General features: G+C 40.3%; 2 protein-coding genes and 1 long non-coding RNA gene across 5 annotated transcripts in view; all 3 read right to left on the bottom strand.

Annotated features, from left to right (window-relative positions):
* Positions 1 to 319: 319 nt before the first annotated feature.
* LOC145452100 (uncharacterized) lies at positions 320 to 3,162 on the bottom strand. Its single transcript, XM_080330318.1, has 2 exons — positions 1,927 to 3,162; positions 320 to 639 (listed from the first exon to the last, which is right to left on the bottom strand). Exons 1-2 carry the CDS (start codon positions 3,103 to 3,105, stop codon positions 553 to 555), a joined length of 1,266 nt encoding a protein of 421 aa, XP_080186444.1. The 5' UTR covers positions 3,106 to 3,162; the 3' UTR covers positions 320 to 552.
* A 6,956-nt stretch (positions 3,163 to 10,118) lies between these two features.
* LOC145451743 (uncharacterized) lies at positions 10,119 to 11,385 on the bottom strand. Its single transcript, XR_013919022.1, has 2 exons — positions 10,486 to 11,385; positions 10,119 to 10,423 (listed from the first exon to the last, which is right to left on the bottom strand). It is a non-coding gene; the product is annotated as an uncharacterized LOC145451743 (long non-coding RNA).
* Positions 11,386 to 15,969: 4,584 nt separating this feature from the next.
* Positions 15,970 to 22,572, bottom strand: part of LOC145451741 (uncharacterized) — a 30,357-nt gene continuing 23,754 nt past the window's right edge. Inside the window, exons 13-16 of one of the 3 annotated variants that reach the window (XM_080329979.1) lie at positions 22,277 to 22,366; positions 21,637 to 21,698; positions 20,710 to 20,780; positions 15,970 to 18,231 (exon numbers count right to left, since the gene is read on the bottom strand). In XM_080329979.1, the coding sequence (XP_080186105.1) occupies positions 18,060 to 18,231; positions 20,710 to 20,780; positions 21,637 to 21,698; positions 22,277 to 22,366 (395 nt within the window). In that variant the 3' untranslated portion in view covers positions 15,970 to 18,059. Of the gene's footprint in view, positions 18,232 to 20,709; positions 20,781 to 21,636; positions 21,699 to 22,276; positions 22,367 to 22,478; positions 22,506 to 22,572 lie in introns of all 3 variants that reach the window. The other 2 variants (XM_080329981.1, XM_080329980.1) reach the window with 2 other exon arrangements.

Raw genomic sequence — 22,572 nt, 5'->3', positions numbered from 1 at the left:
GGCAACTGGGGCATTGCCCCACCTAAAATTCTGTTCAATAACAATTTAACCATTTATAGACGCACAGCGCTCAATATATACCGAGATCACAGCGAAACCCGCGTTCTTCTTGTGCTTTCGCTTGCAAATGCCCATAGGCCTACATAGAGAAGTCTCTGCGAAAATCGAATTCTCTTCTGTGTTTTCGCTTTGTGAATGCCTAGCCGGGGCTTGCCCCGGTAGCGCTCATAACAAGCTTTCACTATCTATTCTCTCAAAGCCGCGCACAATTAAGAAACGAGTGATTTGTGGTACAGAACTTCAGAATAACGCGAAACAATAACTTCATATTGTTAATTTATTCGCTAAAAGCTTTTCGACTAACTCTCATCAGTAGCGAACGTTAGTGATGGGGTGAATCAAATTCGAAATGTAAGAACTATTTTGTCTGTATGACGTAATAATAACAAAAACAAACAACTAGTAGACGGGCTAGATACGGTAGTAACGGTACAAAACAAACGTTACGAGTACATATTCGGTTATAAATAACCGAAAACACAACACATAACATTAATGAAATATTCCAAGAGTGTAGAGGCGTTCCTTCTGGCGACAGAGAATCGGCTTTCGTAGCTTTATGATCGTAGATTCCAGGACCTTTAAATGAAAAAGAGAACGGCCACGAGCAAGTATAGAAAATTGACTGTCGTTGTAATGATCAGCACAATCTGGATGGGATAAGAGATGCTGTCCAATAGCCGAATTACAAGCAGTAACTTGATCATAATCACGCAGTGTGTCAACAGACTGCGATGAAGGAGTTGGAGAAACATTATTTATTCTAATTTGCCGTGGGACATGCTGGCGAATTCTTTGCTGCAAGCGCTGAGACGTGCGACCTACATACCGACTGTCACATCGGCACGTGTATTCATATATTATATTGCTTTGATTTGTCGCAGGTAGCACATCCTTTTGCGTTGCAGGCATCAGAGATTTCGTCGTGAAGATTATCTGAGGTTCTACTTGTGAAAAACAATGGCTCACTGACGATTTAATTTGTTTTTCAAACCTGTTGGACACTTTCCCAATCCAAGGAAGATGCAAATAAACAGGACATTTTCTAGGTCCGAACGGTTTAACTTTTCTGAAATCTTTGAGTTTACGATCTATGGTCATTTTAATGATATGATCAGGATAACCATTTGACTGAAAGATTGACCGAATGTTCTCCAATTCAGAATCAAGTTTGACTTTACTACATATCATCAGAGCCCTGTGTACCAGAGTTCTTATCAAATTTACTTTACGTTTTACTGGACAGAAAGAATCCCACGAAATGTATTGCCCACTGAATGTAGGCTTACGGTAAACTGATGTAACAAAATTAGCACCCGTCTTTTCCACTACAACATCAAGGAATGCTAATGAATTATTAACCTCTTTTTCCATGGTGAATTTCAGTGATGGGTGAAGACCATTCAATTTGCTCAGAAACAAATCACACTGGGATTCATTTTCAAATATGGCGAAGGTGTCATCAACATATCTTTGATACATTAATGGTCGATCAATATCTTCGAATAACCGTTTTTCGTAATACCCCACAAAAATGTTAGCCAGAATGGGACCAAGCGGCGATCCCATTGCAACACCGTCGATTTGTGTATATATGGTGTTATTGAAACTAAATTCGACATCACAAGTGATCAATCGCATTAATTTAACAAAAGAAGACCTTGAGAATGGAGGAGATGGAAGGACACCACCATAGAGTTCATTGGCACAAATCTCTATAGTCTCTTGAACTGGCACGTTCGTGAATAAACTAGATATATCAAACGAACACATAGAGATTTCGGACTCATCGAGATCAACATTACGAATGGTATCAGCAAATGTGAACGAGTCACGAATGCAGTTACCACCATAGAACAAACTCACCGGCTCAAGATATCTCGCAATCCACTTCGCGACTTTGTGATACGCTGATCCAACCATCGATAGTATCGGACGTAAGGGTACATTCGATTTATGGGTCTTCGGAAGACCATACATACGTGGTCGAATGGAGCCAGTGGGTCTGATATCGTCGTATTCAGCAGAAGAGATTTTTCCCGCCTTCTTGAGGGTCAATAGTAGACGCTGAATACGAGCTTCTATCTTGGAGGTGTTGTCATTGTCACACGCAGGGCCAAGGATTTCAAATTTAGACTTGTCGCCGAGAATTAAATCCATTTTAGAAATGTAGTCACACTTATTCAAAATGACTACACCAGATCCTTTATCAGGTTTGGTTATGTGAATTGACTTATTGGATTTCAGGGATCTGATGCTCCTGTAGCAATCGGACGTCATCGTGAAATCACTTCTGTCGATTGGAGTTCCACAAAAACCATGCGCTAAGCTACTTAGTTTGGCTTTAAGGGCCACAATTTTCTCACTGTGTTCCTTTGCTCTGCTTTCATCATCAAATTTCTGGTGATGATGTGACAATTGTCCAAGTAATACCTCAAATTCAGCAAAGACTTCCTCACGCTTGACTTCTGTCGGTGGCACAGAAAAATCAAGACCAAGAGATAGTACCAACTCTTCTGTGCCACTCAGCTCATAGTCCGATAAGTTGGTAATAACCTTACTACCAGCAACTGCCTTGGTACCGTATCGTGTCTTGAGAAGCAAGCTGATGTTACGCTCATTCTGCCGTACCTTCTCATCCTCTTTACGTGCATCAATTTTGGCCATATAACGACAAAACCGTATCAGGTCAAAATAAGATAAAAACTGCACTGCCTGCTGCTTAAGCTTGGCACAACGTTGCGTTACGGTACTCATCTCTTTTATGCTGTTCTCGATCTCATCATGTAAAAATGCACTCTCAATCCTGGAGTTGATGCGAGCACGCGATTTCTCTATCCTCGTCTTCAGAAACTTTGGTACAACTCTTTTCTTTATACAAGCCTTAAGAAAGGCTACATGATACCGCAGATTTCGAATTTTCCCCCGAGTTCTGACCAACTTATTAAGGATCTCCAATTGTTGGTCACTGTACCTTTTGCGAAAGTATTTGAACAAGTGATTTGTGGTACAGAACTTCAGAATAACGCGAAACAATAACTTCATATTGTTAATTTATTCGCTAAAAGCTTTTCGACTAACTCTCATCAGTAGCGAACGTTAGTGAAACGGTGATATACTCTCTCCTATTCGTAAAATGGCCGAGCAACCGGGGCATATATGCCTGTCGCCCCTAAGGTGTGATGTAACAATCGTATCTATATCTGAACTCGGATACCGTGATATGGGTTGAGTCGACCTTTGCTGGTATAGGTCGATTTTGATGGTGTTTCACACCATGATAATTCTTGAAACTTGGTATGTCATGTCGTGATGGTGGTATTTAACACTGTCCTAAGTTTCAGGGTTTCTACTCAAAGTTTAGGGTAGTAATTCCGTTTCCAAAGCCGAGTGTGTGCTGATCCGTCATGTATCGCAAACATATTTCACGCAAAGCCGGTATTGGTCTCCATTAATTTTAACGATGCTCCTTAGCTAGATTCGTCATGAGCTTTTACATGGTATGTATTGATTTTAGTATCGAACGCTGTGCCAAGTCTCAAGGTTGGCACTCAATGATTAGGGCAGCAATTTCGTTATCAAGTTCGAGTATATGGTAGAGATGTGCGCTGATCTGACACTTAGCCTACCTAACGCATTGCGGATTTCACGCAAAAGCCGGTGTATCTGTGTTCCATACTGAGATAGGTGATGAGATGATGATATCATGAAACAGTTTACTAACATCCTCGGTTTGCATTCAAAAATTTAGTTTTATTTTATATTCTCCAATGTCAATTTCACCGTGGAATGGTGGCCTTCGGGCCATTTGCTCACAATTACAACCCCTGTCAAGCGCGATAGCTGTTTCGTTTTCGATGGCGGCTAACAGCTTATCGCTTGATCAGCCTATTCCTCAGTAAATTTTACGCAAAATTCGGCGTTGATCAATTCGTATTAATTTTGACAGTGTACCATACCGAAAACGGTCATGAGGCTACTTCTCGATGATTTCATGTAACAGTGTACCAAGTTTTCGGCTTTCATCGACGTATTTATTCGGTAATATATTTTCCGAAGGCGATTTTGCAGCAGACATATAGACAGTAGACACTATAGACCGTAAGCCGTATGTGTCGTGTGACAATCTCCAGCCTCAAGGTCAAAATCTCCCAAGCTGTACCGGGACCGAATTTCCGAGGCTGCTATCCGTAATTCTTCAGAATGATGTTTTGGATTCAGTATGACATTTCCTTGTCCAATCTATGAGATAACAATTGCCTATGTGTCCGAACTCGTTGACCTTTCCAGTAAGGCATACGCAATCTCTCGATTTATAGTCATTTCCATTTCTGCAGATAAGTAGTCAGGTCAAGTGCGAACATGAATCGTGTTGAATCTTTGCTCCGTACGCCGTTTAGCCAGCTGCCTTTAGAGCAAAAATTAGAGGTAAAGCGACTAGGTCCGTATCAGCCTAGAAATTGCCCATTGGTCCAATCTTACGCCGGAGGAAAACGCACTCGTGCCTTTTCTTCAGCGCATTTCGATAAAAATGAATGGCTTACTTATAGCGAGGATAAAAACGCCTTGTTTTGCTTTTACTGTCTTTTATTCGACAGTGCCGGTACCGGAAGCAGTGGCTCTTGTTGGAACAAAATTGGTTATCGCGATCTGAAGCATTTGTCAGAGCGTGTGAAAGCGCACCAAAAATCCCAAGTGCACATGGCTAGTGCAGTTAAATATAAATATTGCACATTTTTGTGAGGCAATTTCGCATATTCGGGAGAATGTACACTTCGCTGGTGACACAGCACTTTTACGTCGTGGGATAAGTGTGCAAAACCTGCTTGTTGCGGCTTACGAATGTTGCGATATACTGATGTCCCAAATCCAACATCGTCTGAATAGTGACCAGTTGGTTACTTTCGCCCTGTTAAATCCGAGAAATTTCCCTGCCTACAAAATTCATTTTCCTTCTGGACTACTGCGCAGCGTGCCTCGTTATTACCCGATGATCGACATTGCTCGGTTGGAGAGCGAGTTGACTTGTTTGTATTCTAATACATCCTTTTCGGAAGTTAAAACAACTAGTGAACTTTCAAAATTCCTAGTTGAAAATTCGCTTTCGATCAACTTTGCTACAGTAACTAGCTTTCTGAATATCATTTTGACCACCCCGATTTCATCCGCGGAATCCGAGCGCAGTTTCAGCACATTGAAACGTATCAAGACCTTTCTCAGAAACAGGATGGGCCAAGATAGGCTTAATGCGTTGGCTGTTCTCTCGATTCACAACGACGTGGTTCTGGGAATTCCAGATTTCAATAAACTCGTTATTGAACATTTTGCTAATAAGAAATCACGTCGCGCACAATACTTATACAAGACATAAATTAATGCTGGTGGGCGGACGACTGTACACATCATGTTCTTTCCGAATAATTTCAATCAAAAGTGAGCCCAGGTAACTCAACCATGTCTATGGCTAAGGAAAAGTGAGTGGTTTTCATCCTTATTACTCGAGGCACACTGACAGTTAATTTACCGATATATTTTGTTATGGCTATGGAAAAAAAGCAAAAAAATTCATCAAGATGAAATAATTTATTCATGAAATTGTTAAATGCGATATGTGCTCGCATTTCAATTTAACACAATGCTTGGATTCCTGCTTGAATGATGGCAGGCAGACTCGTAATTAATCTTCCATGGATAACAGCTGGCTTTTTATAATGTTTTACGTTTATGGGTGCCACCGCTTTGATTGCCTATCCCCTGGTCGTAACGCATCAGGATCGTGTACCAAACACTTTCGGACGGGCTTAGAAAAACGAGGGCAAATCGATTTGACTCGCTTTCGGGACGAGAATCCTACCATATACAAATCAGGTCGGAGGCGCTGCAGCACTTTACAGAATTGCTGAGCATGGAACGATTAAAACACCACAAGGTGTCATGCGAATGCTCTTTGTAGGTAGTTGGTCTGTGTATTTTTTGGTATAGTCTTACTCGGCGCTTGCGTAATCTCTACCACGAAATCATAACGCATGCTACTAAGGATACCCTGATGATTGATTCGTGGCATGGGAACGATTCTTAGTTCGCGTACATTTTGTAAAATAATCATTTGAATAAAAAACAATGAATAAAACATTTGTTACCGCACTTCAAGTCACGCCACCGGCAAACCTCTCGCGGCACCTACGTTAAAAATCATTGTTTACGGGAAATTCATGTGACCATCATGAACGTTGAAAAACGCTAATGTGACGTCATATTGATAACAAGTCGCTTGCGGCCCTTGCCCCACCACCCGATATTGTCACGAGCCGCCACTGCGTTCATCCCATCCCTATTGTGTGCTCAATTTATGTTATTGTATCCAAAACGAACTTCGGAACTTCTTCGATACAAAATCCGTAATCTGAAAATGATCAACGTAACCGTTCTATTTGTGTTTTCATTCCCCCAGTAAGACTTTTCATGACTACTGTGGCGTACATCGTGCACGAGGCACAATAAGGCCGTTCTCGGTGATAAGAGCCACTTCTGTTTTATCACCCGTTCCAGTATTCATATTAATTTCGTATATCACCCTCATTAAAGGTTGGATGATTTTTGATACCGTTTACACCAGAAATCATACCTCGTTACTTATTTTTACATGAGCCAGCACCGCGCGCCGATTGCTGTCACCATAAACATGGCAGGTTCTGCAGTGCGGTGATTGTATGTTAGGGTTACCATATTTTGAAAATCTGAAAAGAGGACACTTTGTAAAAATTTTCAGACTTATAATACCGGGGAAAATCAGGAAAAATCGTTAAATTTATTCCGAGTTTGCAGTTGGTTGACTAAAAAGGTCATTTTCCGACTTTGACTCCTGAAATATAGGCCTACACTTTTATTGAATTCTCCATTGGTTGACTAAACATAAAAAGGTCAACTTTCTGACTCAACTCCAGAAATATCCGCCGGAACGTTACTTGAGTACTGATTTCCTATATCTTAGTCGAATTTTAACATACATTTATCTGAAATTTTTAAAAAAGAGGACAAATTCTCAAAAAAGAAGACATTTTGGCGTCCTCCGAGGACCCTTTCAATAAAGTCAAAAAAGAGGACGTATGGTAACCCAATTGTATGTGTACCAAAGAAAAGACGCAGTTCCTAACTATCGTTACTGTTTATCGTAGGTTGTAAGGGCTGATGTGTGGTGCCCTAGTACGACAGCACATGTGATTGCGACTAACTGACATGAACGGCACAACAGGGTCCTATAAAGCAGCATGTCCCAAGATTTATATGAACGAGCACATCGCACACTGAATGTCGTCTCTGAAGCCTAAAGGGCTAGTGGAAGACGCCAATTCTGTCATTTGAGAATATTTGATGGGTGATTCGAATGGTGTGAAAAATTACAGAGACAAGAAATTTTGCGTCGTCGGAAGAGGCCGTAAATTCATTCTATTCCCTGATCGTGTCTGTCCTGAGATTTCTACGGAATTGTAATTAAATAGTGTATTCATATTGAAATGAACCCGAATATTTTCGGCTGACACTCGTCAGGGGTAATCGTCAGCAACTAGTAGAGAATTGGAAAGAACATTGTATATCAACAATCGTATCACAAAATATGACGTCACCAGCATGAAATTTCGAATGAGAGAGCGTTCAATGTACTATTTTTAGGTGATACACGAACTCCTTTTGTTGACAGAGTTTTGGTTGGTGTATTTTGATAAAAGTTGATTCCAAGGCACACAAATGGAATTGTGAACGACCTCGACCTACGATTCGAAATCGGTCGTCTCGATAATTATTCGGACAAATCGGATTATCCAACAGATGTTTGCCGATGGCAGAATTAATGGCCTTTGATCGTTCAGCATCAATCTGAAGTGGATGAGTTAAGGGTGAGCTTTTCACATCGCGTGACGCACGTGTTCTGATAAATCTGGGGACATGTTGGTTTATGCGGTCCTGCAGACGTCTTGACGTTCTTCCCACGTAGCCACAATCACAGTGGCACCTATATTCGTACACTACATTACTTTGTTGAAGTGCAGGAAGCACGTCTTTGCGTGTTGAAGGGAGCAGTTGTGTTGTTGTAAAAATCACATTGGTTTTGACTGTATCGTAACATTTACCGACAGCAGAAATCAATTGTTTTTCAAAGCGGGTGGAAATGGGGCCAATCCAAGGTAGATGGATATAAACATCTTTTATTGTTCGTGCGGTGGGCTCTGCTCGTTTTTCTGCGTTGAATTGCGTTAATTTCCTCTCCGTGCCGCGGCTGATGACGTGTTCAGGGTAACCGTTATCAAGTAAGATTTTTCGGATGTAGTCAAGTTCTAAACTCAGTTTGTTACCCGAACATATCATCAACGCTCTATGCACGAGTGTGCCTATGAGGTTAATTTTTCTGCGCCGAGGACTAAATGAATTCCAGCGGAGGTAGGGGAGATGTGGTACCGATGGATCAAAAATTGGAAAATGATCGCTGGCCCCGAAATGTTCAGCCGAAAACAGCAAATCTTTTGCTGGCTCAGAACTTTGATACAAGCTCTACCTATCGCGCACATATACATGAATATCCGTCTTTTCAAAAAATATTTATGGACGTTCAAAATTTGTTGCTCGAACGTATCATCGGTCCCCCCCCCGGTGGGTCCAATGGCACACGACCCAGGGACCTATGACACATATACCCTAAAAACTCAGATGTGACAACTGTTCTTGCTCAGTATTATAATCTAAGCTACAGCAAGCCAAAGAAGAATGTTTGGTCGCAACCGCCTAAAAATAGAAAAATAAATATTAACTCAAATGTTGTCATAAAATCACGTTTCGATTTAGGCTCGAACTTATAAATTTGAGGCTACATACAAATTGCCCGAAAATCGGCAGTGTGACTTCCAAATACCTCGTTATAGCGATAAAACATCATATGCAATTATTACATAAAGATTTTCTGTACGTATAGGCATGTTTCATTTGTTTCATGATTAGTATGCTCGATTATTTTGCTTGATTTGGCTATTGTATCGTCGGTCCCCACCCTACGAATTTTATACATGAATCGAAAAAAATTCCACTCAAGGAAGGTACTGAAAAAAATAATAGGTGCCATTATATAGCCTGATACAAGCCCTACACTTCACAATAAAAGTGATTGCTGATTTGTTCGTGTTGAAGGTTACAAAGAAAAATGTATATGTCGATCTAAATTTAGTTTACACCCCCCAAAACAAAAAATATCTGTGAGAGACCCCATAGCTCGCGCACGTCGAATTTTTTTGTATGTGAGGAAAGATTTTGCCAGCATGCAATTGTAGACAAGTTCACGGAGTGTAATCATGGAATTATCATAGAGAATTTTCAAAGTATTTTCGGTCCCAGTGATCCATCGGTACCACATCTCCCCTATTGGCCTGTGAATGTCGGTTTCCTGAAAACAGACGTTTCAAATTTGTTGGTATTGCGCTTTTCAACTAATACGTCCAGAAATGATAACGAGTTATTGCGTTCTTTTTTCTATTGTGAATTGCAAGGCCGGGTGAAGCGAGTTTAAGCGAATGAGAAATTGGTCACACTCCGATTCATTCCTGAAAATGACAAATGTATCATCTACGTATCGGCGGTACAATAGTGGTTTGGCGGACTCACGCTAGGACAGAAGCTCACCCTCGTAATACCCTACGAAAATGTTGGCCAAAATAGGTCCCAGGGGTAGGGTTCCGGTTTAAATCATTTTGCCTCTGATTAAAATAGATTTTAATCGAGTAATTAATTCAAATCATGATTTTTTTGATTTTTTTGGTTTTTTTACTCATAATAACAACAACAACATGAACAGAAAATGGGATGAATGACGACACTGTCAATCAAGGTGATGAAGGATAACGATCAAACTTTCATAATGTGGGGCTGTGAATCATCATCCACATAGCTGTAAACGTTTAACCTATGTGGTAATGATGGGTCGTTAGAATCATTACGGATCCGTTCTAGTAGCGCCGAAACATGTTGATTTATCTCGGGTCCATCCATAATAGTTGCATCTTCATCTTGATTGATGGATTGGTCTCTGCCAGCAAACTGTTGATCTTCATGAACTCTTTACTGCTTTGTTAGTACCATAGTCCATGAAGTGATCTTTCACTCGCAGCATCACTTCAAGATTTGCCTGTGGCAAGCAATCACGACTCTTGTTTGCAGTTGCGGCCGCACATGACCGATGCCCCGCACAAGATGCAGCATGTGCAACAGACGAAAGGCGAGTCTTGAAAGTACTGGAGAACACCGGCATGATCCATCCAGAATAATGCTGGCTGATGAATTAGATATGGTACCGAAATACTCGATTCTGCATTGAAAATTCCTAAAAATCGAGGGAAGATAAGAGACATTCAGTGTGTGTGGAGTATACACAATTATACTCACCAACTTTACAATCATAATCAATCCAATCCAGCGTTCGATTATAGGTTACCAGCAGATCAATCATTGCATTCTGGTTCCATCTTCGAAACTAATCATTTTACCAGGTCTCGAACAACTCTTTTGCGATTCATGTCCATTGTCCAAGCCACATACTCTAACTCATCTTTGACAACATCAGACTTTATAGTCCACACAAAGAGCAATAGTCTTTATAATCTCGAGCTTGAGCCACATCCAGCTTGATAAGAGAAGGGCAGCAGAGGTATTGTCCAGAGATGGCTGCAAAAATGCAAGATTTTTAATTCAGACATGCGATTAGTCAAAAAAAGTTTTGAAACCACTGGTCGAAATCTTTTCTTTCTATATGTTTTGATGTCGCTATCAGTACTTAGTTATTCTATGTAATTGGAGCTTGCTTGTTCTGAGCACAGCATGCATGTTTAAGTCAAAAACCAAGTGCCATATTGTCCCTCTCTTTCTGAAGTAAAATTAAATGTAAATGGCAATCTCACGAGCTACCATATTTTTGGTTAACATATACAAGCGGGATTGTCCAATAGATGTTCGCCAATGGCAAAAGTTATGGCCTTTGATTGCTCAGCATCGAGCTTGAGGGGATGAGGCAAAGGTGAGATTTTCGTCGAACGTCGTGCGCATGTTCTGATAAATCTAGCCCTAGGGACATGCTGTTTTACGGTATCCGTTCCTGTTTACGGTACACACAGATTCGTTTCTATTTTAATCTATAACCAGTAATCAAGCAGCTATATAAATATGAATCACACATAATGACATGGTATCTTACTTGCACTTGTGTTCACATCCCACAGCCACAGGCGACACAGCTAGTTGGCCCATCGTTCCAGCCCACAATAACTGCCAACTGCTTTTTGCAACGCTTAGGCAATAGGCATCAGAGATGAGGGAATCTTTCGATAGAGACTCCGGATTGCGCTTCCTTTTCGGTATTCCACGAGTGCCTCGGAAATAGCAGCAGCATGTCGTAGACAATTGACTATCCACAGCACAAACGCTAACATATTGATTGACTACCGATCTGTGCTCTTTTCCCGCCTGTCTGTCAAATAGCTGAACCATAACGGTGCCGGTGACGAAATACTACGTCCGGTTTATATAAAACGCACATGATTGTCCGATAATAGACCACATTTACGCATCTCGTCAGAAAATTTGAAAAAATCAAAAAAATCATTAAAATCAAAATGGTGAAATTAAAATCAAAAATCAACGAAAAAAACCTGATTTAAATCACACTGATTTAAATCAGCCTGATTTAAACCAGAACCCTACCCAGGGGACTACCAATGGCTAAGCCGTCTATTTGGCGAAACATGACCTCGTTAAAGCTAAATTCCACGCAGCAAGTTGCCGCTTGTAAAAGTTCAACAAAGACGTTACGCGGGATTGATGGTGGCGGTAACTTACCACCGTACAGCGCGTTGGCACAAATATCAATAGTCTCATGCAGCGGAACGTTCGTAAAAAGACTAGAGCAGTGTTTCCCAACCCCGAGTCCGCGGACTCATTTGAGTCCGCGGAAGGTCCTTGGTGAGTCCGCGAACACAGGAATTTTCAGTAACTTAATCGGCTCGGCCCACTTTTTCTTCCACTTCCGATACGATTTCGGAACATGTAATTGACAGACGTACGGGGCTCGTTCACTTTCGGACCAAAGTCATTGCAGCCTTACGGAGAAAATAGCTTTTTGGTCCGAAAGTGAATGAGCCCCGTCCTGGTCCGCTTTCGTCCAATTCCGATTTGAGAATTAGGCTGAGTGATTTGCAAAATACCCATTTTGAAATGTTAGTAACCTTAATAGCTGTCATAGAAAATGCATAGATACCTCAAATATGTGACTGGCGGCACTCAACTTCAATAGTGCTTTCAGAACTACATTCATTGCAGTAGAATGTATTACCTCGGTGACTTTTCGGGTTTCCCTTATCAAGAATTAACGGCACCATAAAAAGGATAAAGAGTTTGTATACAATCTTTCAATATTCCATTAATATATTCCCCTAATTGTCTGTGTAACGTCTTCTGAGTATCGTATAATTTGATTCTCTATTATCCTTTTATTATGACTACCGGAGTACCGGTACAGCTGACTTTGGCCAGCTACCGTTCCTTTTTATCATTGCATTGTTACGTCATATTTCGCCAATTTGGATTTTGTTTGAATCTCTTTCTATATGCTTCTTATTGTGCCGTTACCTCTTGTAGATAAGGGGCATACGAAATTCCTGCAAGTTAATAAATTATACTGCAGTGAATGTAGTTTTGGAAGCAATATTAGAGATACCTCAACAAGCGATGTTTGGCCACGTATATTTCAAACGCAAGAACAACGAAACAGCACCACTACAAATTGATCAGCATTCCAAGCATTATTGGTTCTCCCGATATTTTCTGTGTCTTGGGCAAACCAGTTGGTTGCAAGTATCACAGGCAAAACGGGTATGCTTTGCACATCTGTCGCATCATCCTGGTTTGATACCAATCACGCCAGGTATAAAACCCCAATTATCGCCAACTGGAATTTTTCAAAATGCCCTACATTTATGTTCGAGGTATAGCCTATTGCTAAAATTGTCATAAGCAATTTTATCACGGTCATAAACTCTACAATTTTGGTCGGATTCACTTGAATTTAGTACGACCGGACTCGGAATTTAATGCCGCGTGTTCACTATTAACAATTCACATACAGAATATGCCAGGTATAAACCCCTGGGACAGCTCTTTATACACTACACACGTATGCGGGACCGTAACTGCCGTACACCAAACCCCCATAATTGAGGGGGGACCTCGAAGGGGGGCCAAAATTATTCGTGAATTAACATAAATTATAGGGTGTTTTTTGAAAATTTATGCAACTTTTTAGAAAAATTATATCATTATATCATGTTCCGAAACGTCTCGCTCAGCTCGACCGATAAATCTGAATGCATGAGCAGAGATAGCATGAAAAATTTACAACTAGATGCAATCCCCGATCATGTCGACCGATTCAATCATGATTATGGAATATTTTCACGCCTCGCGCGGTTTATTCGAAACAAAACGACTGAACGAACGGTACAAAAATTTCGCAGAGAAGTAGCGGTAAAAACGTATCGGAAGGGGGGTCTGGGGGTGAAGCCCACCAGAAGTTAGGTTTAAGGCCTGTGTGGCCCAAGACCAACGTTTTGTTATTGAGGGGGGGCTGACAAAGTGCTGTTACGGTCCTGCACGTAGGCACATTGCACAGGTTTCCGGTGCGATATACGCTGAGTGCTGGTGATTGATTATGGCGACTTGTTCACTTACAGACTATTTGGGAAATTACAAATCGTAGGGACATGTGCTAATCACAGAAACAATCTATAGTTGTCTAATATAAGTGGAAATCGAGATGTGGTCTGCATTACTGAATAGTTGCTTGAATTGCAAAGCCGACAGATGTGTAAAGACAGATTTAAGAAAGCTTCCTTGACTCAATTTTAGCTCATTTTTTTGTTGATGCCGTATTACACTCCCTTGGAAAAAAAAAATCAGTAATATATAGCTTGAGTCCGCGGGTATACTGGCGAGCTTGAGATGAGTCCGCGGGTAAAAAAGGTTGAGAACCACTGGACTAGAGATATCAAATGAGCTCAGAAACACGTCTGGATTCGGCAAATCCAGGTTTCGTATTTCACCAGCGAACGTGAACGAATCGCGAACACATTCCGTGCCGTACAATTCCCGAACCGGTTCCAAAATGTCAATAAGCCATTTTTCCAGCTGATGGTGAGCAGACCCGATCATGGAAAGTATAGGTCTCACTGGGACATTGTCTTTGTGAGTTTTTGGCAGTGTTGGGATCAAGTCACTACCTTCGAGTCACGAGTCATCTCGAGTCATTGCACATTTTGACTCTAGTCAAGTCAAGTCAATCGATTTTCAAAGGTGACTCGAGTCAAGTCAAGTCACTCGTTTTTTGGAGGTGACTCGAGTCAAGTCGAGTCAAGTCAAGTCAAGTCACGAGTCAAGTCACGATTCGAGTCAAATTGAATTGTCGAAGTATATGTGATGACCCAACTGTGTGCTAACTGTGTGAAGGATAGATTAATTGGCCATTTATCTTGAATCAAATGACGATTATAAAGTTAAATATTCATTCAAAAAGGTGTTTTATCGCTCACGCACACGTAGAACTGATAATAAAATACGTGAGTAACGTGAGCTACATGCTACAGTCTGATTTTATCAGCCAATATAAAGGATCGAATACGAAGCCTCGAGAAGTTGAACAAATTGATATGGTACAATAGGCACTACCGACCTACACCTCTGTGAGAATATAAAGGCATAAACTATATTCGTTAGATTTAAATCATACAAGAGTGTTGGTAAAGGTGAGCACTGCGCAATGTAAGCACTAAGCTGCCTAAGAAACAGAGATACGATGCGATTCGATAAATCTACTGCTACTACGACAATGTAGGTGTGATGGTTTCGTAAGCGGTCAATTTATTTGTGATGTAACAATGGAAGATTAGTGAAACTTTTAATGATTGAAGACTGGTTGCTCTCGCAAGTGACACCGGCGTATCGCTGACAACCAAAACATACATAATATAGGGTGATTTAATCGACACTGTTTACTTAATGACTTGAAATTGACTCGTGAATTTTGCTCCGAGTCACGAGTCAATCCGCATTTCTGAGGCGTCGAGTCAAGTCAAGTCAAGTCATTTTTGCAAAGTGACTCGAGTCAAGTCAAGTCATACGAAAAAGGTGACTCGAGTCTGACTCGAGTCATCCCAACACCGGTTTTTGGCAGTCCGTACATGCGTGGTCTTTGCGATCCCGTCGGTCTGATGGCGCTGTATGTTTCTGCCGTTAGGACACCGTTTTTCTTCAATGTCAGCAAACGGTTGGTCAGTCGTCTTTCAATTTTAGGTGTATTATCAAATTCCGAAACCGAACCAAGCGAGATAAATTTGGTTTTGTCCTGCAATATTGATTCCATTTTCGAAATGTAGTCAGCTTTGTTCAGAATGACAACACCGGATCCTTTGTCTGGTTTGGTGATGTGAATTTCAGGGTTGGATCGCAATGCTTTGATGGCTAGGAATTGTAATTTGGAAACAACGTGTAGCCTAAGAATTATATTGATCTAACAGGCCATACTCACCAGCTTCGTCTGTGAGACCAATAAACAAAACAGCTTTTAACCGATGTTGGGGTTTTGGGGGACGTTTAGAACCATGACTATTGGCCAACGGGGGCGTTGCATAAAAACGTTTGGGAAACACTGTGCTACACCGAAAGAGGGACTGGGCCAAGCTGGAAGTCGGCTGGTCAATAAGCAATAAGCATATATATTATCACTGTCCTAGTGTAAAATACTCAATATATCGAGACATTGTGAATAAACAACCTGAACTCCCGCCCTCATCAGACTTACCACATAAAATTGACAGTTGACGAGCATACTTTTCATGAGCATTATATTCATTTAAATATACCCCGGAGCAGAATAATTCAATGGATACACTAACATTATAATGGTCGTGTCATTTCATTGTTTTTCAGACTGAAACGCGTGTATAGACGAAGTTGAGAGCACAAAACAGAACACGTCGCCGAAAAATTACATGCCCATCCACCACAGTCGATGTCATATTAAGCGTGTCGATAGACAAAGTCCGCCTTAGACGCTGTATCGCCAGTTTCGCCCATCGCGGCTATACGATTGGAAGCCTTATATGGAGATGAACAATCACACATAGAAAAGGTATGAAAGATGAAAAAGTGAAAATAGAGACTAGTTTCCGTTTATGTAAACATATAAAAAATACCAATACCAATTTCATATACATTGAAAAAATTACCACGCGAAGGCACACACCAGTACCCTGTGCCTCTGTTCAAAAGGATTTCACAGCACACGCGAAGTTCAATGGCATGCGCAAGGCAATCAGACGGAGTTATTTTGACTAAACTTGTTGAAACTTGAGAGCGTCTCGCACTACAATGTCACCCGCTTGCTTTGTTGCAATTGCAACCTAACCGAAATTCGTACAACCGCAAAGTAAAACAGACAAGATATAATCAATAATCATGTTCAAAGTGCAAGTGGATTGAAAATACCGAATGACGTGACGCCTAGCATTCACGCTTAGGTGATTTTGCTTCCATTGTAACCGCGCAAGAATGTAACAGCAGTGACATTTGACTAGATATTCCAATAATTATAGTCGACATAGGAAGTTTGACCGCAGCTTTGAAAGCGTGTTGAAAAAAAGGTTCTCGCTACGAATCGCACGCGGTTGACTGCATAGGGTTAAAAATGAAGGACAATGAACCGTATTTTTGTGATGCATGGGTGGATTATTAAAGTCAAATCCAATGCTGGGTGTGAATAAAATTCAGAAATACTCTCCGCAGTTTTCAGAAAAACGCAATGCTAAAACATTAGTGATAGCGGCAGTCTGTGAAGTTAGAAAACTGTATTGACATTGCAAGAGAGAATTCTAGTATTGATAGTTCAGCTAGCGAAGATGGGCACCATGTTGGTCGGTGCAACATGATCAGTTATAGAATTTAATTATGGCGCATATTACTGAAAGTAGCTTCGACTAAATACTGCTCTGTGCATCATCACAATGAACAATCATAAAAAATTCAATGTGTGAGGTGCGACAGCAATGATTTTAAATCGAAAACATGCATGGTATATCGTTTACAAATCTGCTGACGGCAAGTGGAGAAAAAACTTTACTTACAATGAGTTCAGCGCGCGAGATTTGGAATTCGAACTTTTCACAAGCATAGGGAACTTATATCTCGCGGCTGGACTCGGAGAAAAAAAATGATACAAAAAGCAGATTGCGAACAATTTAAAAATAGTGGACGTAATGTCCAAGCTGAATTATACACGGAGACAGAATTCATGCGCAGTTTTTCTCAAATTTCGTCCGTGAAAACTAATGAAAAATAATTTACAGACATATCTCTATGTAACACAGGTGCTCAACCAGAGTTGGGGGAAATTCACACTCTGAAAGGGTGAATTTGTAGATTCGGAGTCATGATCTTTTTAGAGTAGCCTATTTGCAACACCATAATCAGGGTATATGGGCCTTCCGTTTGAAAGCTAGGGGAAGGAAGATGCATGATAATAAAGGTTGTGAATCACATACTCTCTCTGGATGAGCATCACCATTGATACAGCTCGTCAATCGTAATCAAAATTGAATAGTCCCAATTGCCTTTTGTAATTATTAGTAGAAACATGCATGATCCGTCCAGACACGCATTAACAAATTAGCGGCATATCTTATAAGCTGAAGTATTCCAGGGTGTTATACGAGCGAACAGTGGTCTAAGTTGCTTGCAAAATAGTAGCGCATTCTGGCAAGATACAATATCAGCGAATAAATATTGAAGCGTATTGGCGGGACATATTGCTTGATTAACAGACACGTATACATTACTATTCACTGCATAATATCGAGCAACGGAAAACGCAGAGAGTCATGAAATAAAAGTTAAAATACTGCGTGTGTAAAACTATGACATCACGATGTTTTGGGCCGCCAGCCGTTAAGAAACATGACCAACTTCTTGACTTGGAATGGGGAAAGATGAAAGTGCTCGGACAGCTCGCCGCTGTCCAAAGCGCAAAGCAACTGGCCGTCTACTTTTTCCGCAGAAAACCATTCCACCGTCTCATCATTCATCCCGATGAACCTAGGCGTAAAATGTCAGGTTTGGATGACAGAATATTGACAAAAAAAGCCAGTTTACTGCGATAATTCACAGTAATAATTGTTAAATTTATTTGTTGTAGACGACTTAATAGAGAGTGCAAAAGATAGGTGAATAAAAATAACAACTTCCAACCAATACATTACCAATGCATTTATCCAAGACTTCTGATTTCTAGAAGCGTCTTAAATGAAATTTCGTTCTCCCATGTAGATCATAGCAATTTATTGATTCAAGGGGCATTATACATTTTGCTTTCAAACCTTTATCGAATCTAGTAGGTAATAGACACGGAAGCGCGACAATGAATTTAGAATGCAGTTTTGATTTGATCGATCTTGGACAAGACAGTGAAGGGCAACTTTTGAAGTTCTGAAGATATATTTTCGAACTCACTCAGATCTCGGCATCCCAATCAATTATTATGAGTAATCTCACGGTATACATAGCTATAGTTTATATTATACACATTGAAACATGTATAACTTGAAAGCACCATGCTGACATTTGATTAGATGCAGATTATTCCGTGAAGCAAGTTTCACATCAAAACTCGACCTTTAACTGACGTGATATTGTTCTGAACGCTAGTACAGAATTAACTATCACAGTGTGGCCACAATAGGATTATCATCAAACTAAACTGCATGTTTCTAGGTATTAGTCTTATAGTCACTGCGGGCTTAACCATAAGTATTATCCATGACAAATGCTGTACTTTCATAAAACCGATGACGGTGGGTAAAAATAATTTCGGTATGCATTACTAAATTATTCGCTACAACTCAAAATCTCATTTAGACGGAGACGTGAATGGTAGTCAATATAGATATTTCAATTCATATGGGGTCTAGTTATTGATGCACAGATTAGCGTTGACAAGTTTTTGTATACAGTTTCTGACGTATGTTTCTCATTAAGCTTGTTTCTGTTTTAGAGGCCTGGTAATCCCAGTATGCATGACGAAAGGGTCACTATTACGCGCAGTATAAAGAATCCAAAAAGGATGCATCATTTTTTTCCTTTCGCTTTTATACAAGATCAACATACGACAAAATCTCATTCAAATTCAAGCGTAAATCGTGAAGGTCATCAAAAATTGTTTTCGGGTATTTTCCAGGCATCGGAATTTGAAATTTGTATTAACGTGTGAGTGTGATGCATTGCGGATAAACTGCAAGGCCTATTCAAGTGCTCTAGCAACCGTAAAATTTGAAAAGTTTCAAAATTTTCAAATTCTTATATAATAATAATTATAATATAATGATGGTAGCCTACTTGTGCTGTTACGTCATGGCCTTTCCTAATCAAATAATAACTATTGGGAAAATGTTCAATAGTGTTTCACGCTATCGCAAAATTTGTCACAAATTAGGTTATCAACCATTTTACAAATCCGGATGTTTCGCGGACCCCTGAAAATGCTTCGCGGACTCCCGGTTGAGAACCACTGGCATAAAGCATGTCCCTAGATCGAATAAAACACGCACCTTTACGCTCGGAGAAAAGTTCGTCCTTGATTAACCCCATGGGGATAGAATCCGAACAGACAATGGCAATCAATTCTGTACATTTTCTACGTAGGCTCAGCACTTTACTACAAACGATCTTTTACATCAGACATTATTTCAATGAAGGACGAACGCACATAGCACCGAGTCATCAGGTGTCATGATTTGTAATCAGAAAGAATGTTGTTAGGTGGATTCTCACACCTAAAATCAACCAGAGCAAGTAACATTTTCGATAAAGAATTTTGGATCAATGGTCTAGGAGTGTTGATTTGTTGGATAGACTAATCACGCTATCTCCAGCAATCGCATCTGGCATTATATAAAGAGTCACAAGCATTTCGATAAAAGTTGTACAAAATGTTCATCGTAAATTACTAAGTCACTGTTTTTTGAAAAGCCAACACCGAGATCTATTATTTGCTAATTTTTATTTGGTTTAGGTATATCATGGTCCAGAGATACAGCAATTCAAAAGTTCAAAACAAAATTTCTCGAAGATGAGTTGCACATGATCCTTCAAGTTTTAGCAACATGCAGGACTGTCCTATTACTTCCTAAAACAGACGATTGATCGAAAAAGAAGCAATTCAATTTTAGGGTGCGGTGTTTCGCGTGTCGGAGCATTATATCTCTTATCAAATCTAAACTGTCTGGGCTATAACTACAGCAGAGCGACACCTAGAAGTTGTGAAAATTTCATAGTGTGATGGGGTAGCGTTGTTGAGTTGCTAGTCCCCTTAAAAGACCTTATTCATCGTCCAATTTATAAATGAAAATTTGAAATCGTTGCTTGATCCAAATCGGAATCTTCAAAAATACGAATCCATTCCTATTTCGAAAACATTGCAGATTCCGGACCAATCAAAATCCAAATTCATTATAAGAACACATCGTTGTGCACAGCGAACTGATACCGATAATAAAATAACATGTCAAACAGGCTCACCGCAAAGAGTCCGCAACACCGGCAACAGAGAGGGATGATAAATCATCGGGAGGCATCCAATTCTCCGGTGCCTGAAGGGATAAAGTGCAGTTAACCAGGGGAAATATTATTACTGACCTCCTCAGGCAGTGGTTCCCAACCACAATGAATTCCCTGGTTAGGGGGGATTTTGCCATTTTTAGGGTGGATTCTGACTTGGGATTTTATAGATGGTAAGGTAGGCTACACCTGGAGCGCCAAATATTTCATTTCTATAGCAGAATTACAACACATGAAACTAGTTCTTTCCAAATGTGTGTGCCTGCTGGCAGATCTTTAGCTAGACGTGTGCTCAGATGCTACTCGAAATCTTCCCTTTTCGCACACATCTGTTGGGTTTGTGACACGCTCACCACCAAATATCTTCTACTTGGGAGAAAGTCATTCCGAATCCATCACAATGAGGTCGCTATTGAAAGTGTTTATCTTTTTCAAGTCAACATCTGTCTAATCGCGAAAAAGAAACGTCAAATTCATGAATTCAACTCCAAGACATCGCAAGCAAACTTGATTTAATTTTACTCCAAAGCTAACCAAATAGGAAAAATTATTGTCAAATTTAATGCAATATTTCTGATCTGGAATGTGACGACTTATATTCTTTTAATGTATTTATTTTGTGGACAACAGTATACCAAGTGCTATATATATTGATATGGAATTGGCTAGTGATACTTTACCATGAAGTGTAATGCGGTTCGCATTCGAAATAGTTTGAGCATGTCTGCCGTGACGCATTAAAGCCATGGCTGACATCAGGTGCTTGCGCGGTACCTTTTCAATCACTGGGCCACTTTTATTTAGGGGTGAATTTTTTCTCCCATATTGGCCGAAGGGTTTTACTAGCCGGAAAAAGGTTGGGAGCCACTGAACTAAGGTAATACATACGTGTGAATAGTTGCAGGTGAACGAAGCTTCTCCGCCAAATGAATACTGCGACACCCAAAACCCTGTTAAAAATAGCATCATGTATTAGGCACGGAGCGATATGCTGTGATTTTTTCAAGAAAACAATAACGAAAAGGTACCACAACACAATAGAGACAATGCATAAAGGCGAGTATCATACAGGCATTTCGTACATACCATCTCGAACTGCTCTGTTAAAGCTATTACTATTGCATCATTCGACGTCAATGGCCAGTTGTGTGATTGCCAAAACCAAGCCATGATCACCATAGGAGTATAAGCACAATTTGAGGATATAATATATCTAAAGATACATCACCTAACTTATAATGTACATAAGACAGACATAAATAAAGCATAATAAAAAGAAAACCAAAGCAAGTCATACAGTAATGCATAAAACTACACCATGCCAAAAGGTTGTTATCCAAAAGGGTTTTGCAAGTTTCGCTTGGGTTTCGATTAGTGCAGTCTTGGTACAAATCAAAAGTGATTGAAAAGTAAATCTAGACATAAAGATGGCTGATCGTTGAGCCTGATAGATTCTTTTTGCAATAGCAAAAATAAAACATAACTGAACTGTCAGACTCGGGCATTACAAAAACCAAACCCCCAATACCTTTCACAAAAGACCTACGACCGGTGCCAATATGGTTACGGCAGAAGATATGAAAATGCAGATTCCCTGTTTCAGGATTAAGTTCATCCACTAGATAAAATTGCACAATGTCAAATTTCAACGAGTAAAACATTATTGTAACACCACTGCCACCCTCGTTAAGCTGTTATTGTAAAGCGCTATTCCCCCATTCTGGACTTACATAGCATGCATCCCAGTGACCGTAAACCAGTGTTGGGATGACTCGAGTCATGACTTGACTCGAGTCAGACTTGAGTCACCTTTTTCGTATGACT

This window comes from Botryllus schlosseri, chromosome 12, assembly GCF_051294905.1.
Source record: "Botryllus schlosseri isolate E-star chromosome 12, Bs_hap1, whole genome shotgun sequence".
In the NCBI taxonomy this organism is placed as follows: domain Eukaryota; kingdom Metazoa; phylum Chordata; class Ascidiacea; order Stolidobranchia; family Styelidae; genus Botryllus; species Botryllus schlosseri.
Note: the sequence above shows the minus strand (reverse complement) of the source record. Positions and strands in the feature narration are given on the sequence as shown.

Coding starts and splice junctions, on each gene's coding strand:
- LOC145452100 (XM_080330318.1), bottom strand. CDS start 3,105: ATGAAGTTATTGTTTCGCGTTATTCTGAAGTTCTGTACCACAAATCAC. Junction 640..1,926: donor TTGCGAGATATCTTGAGCCG/GTGAGTTTGTTC, acceptor TTTCATTTAAAG/GTCCTGGAATCTACGATCAT.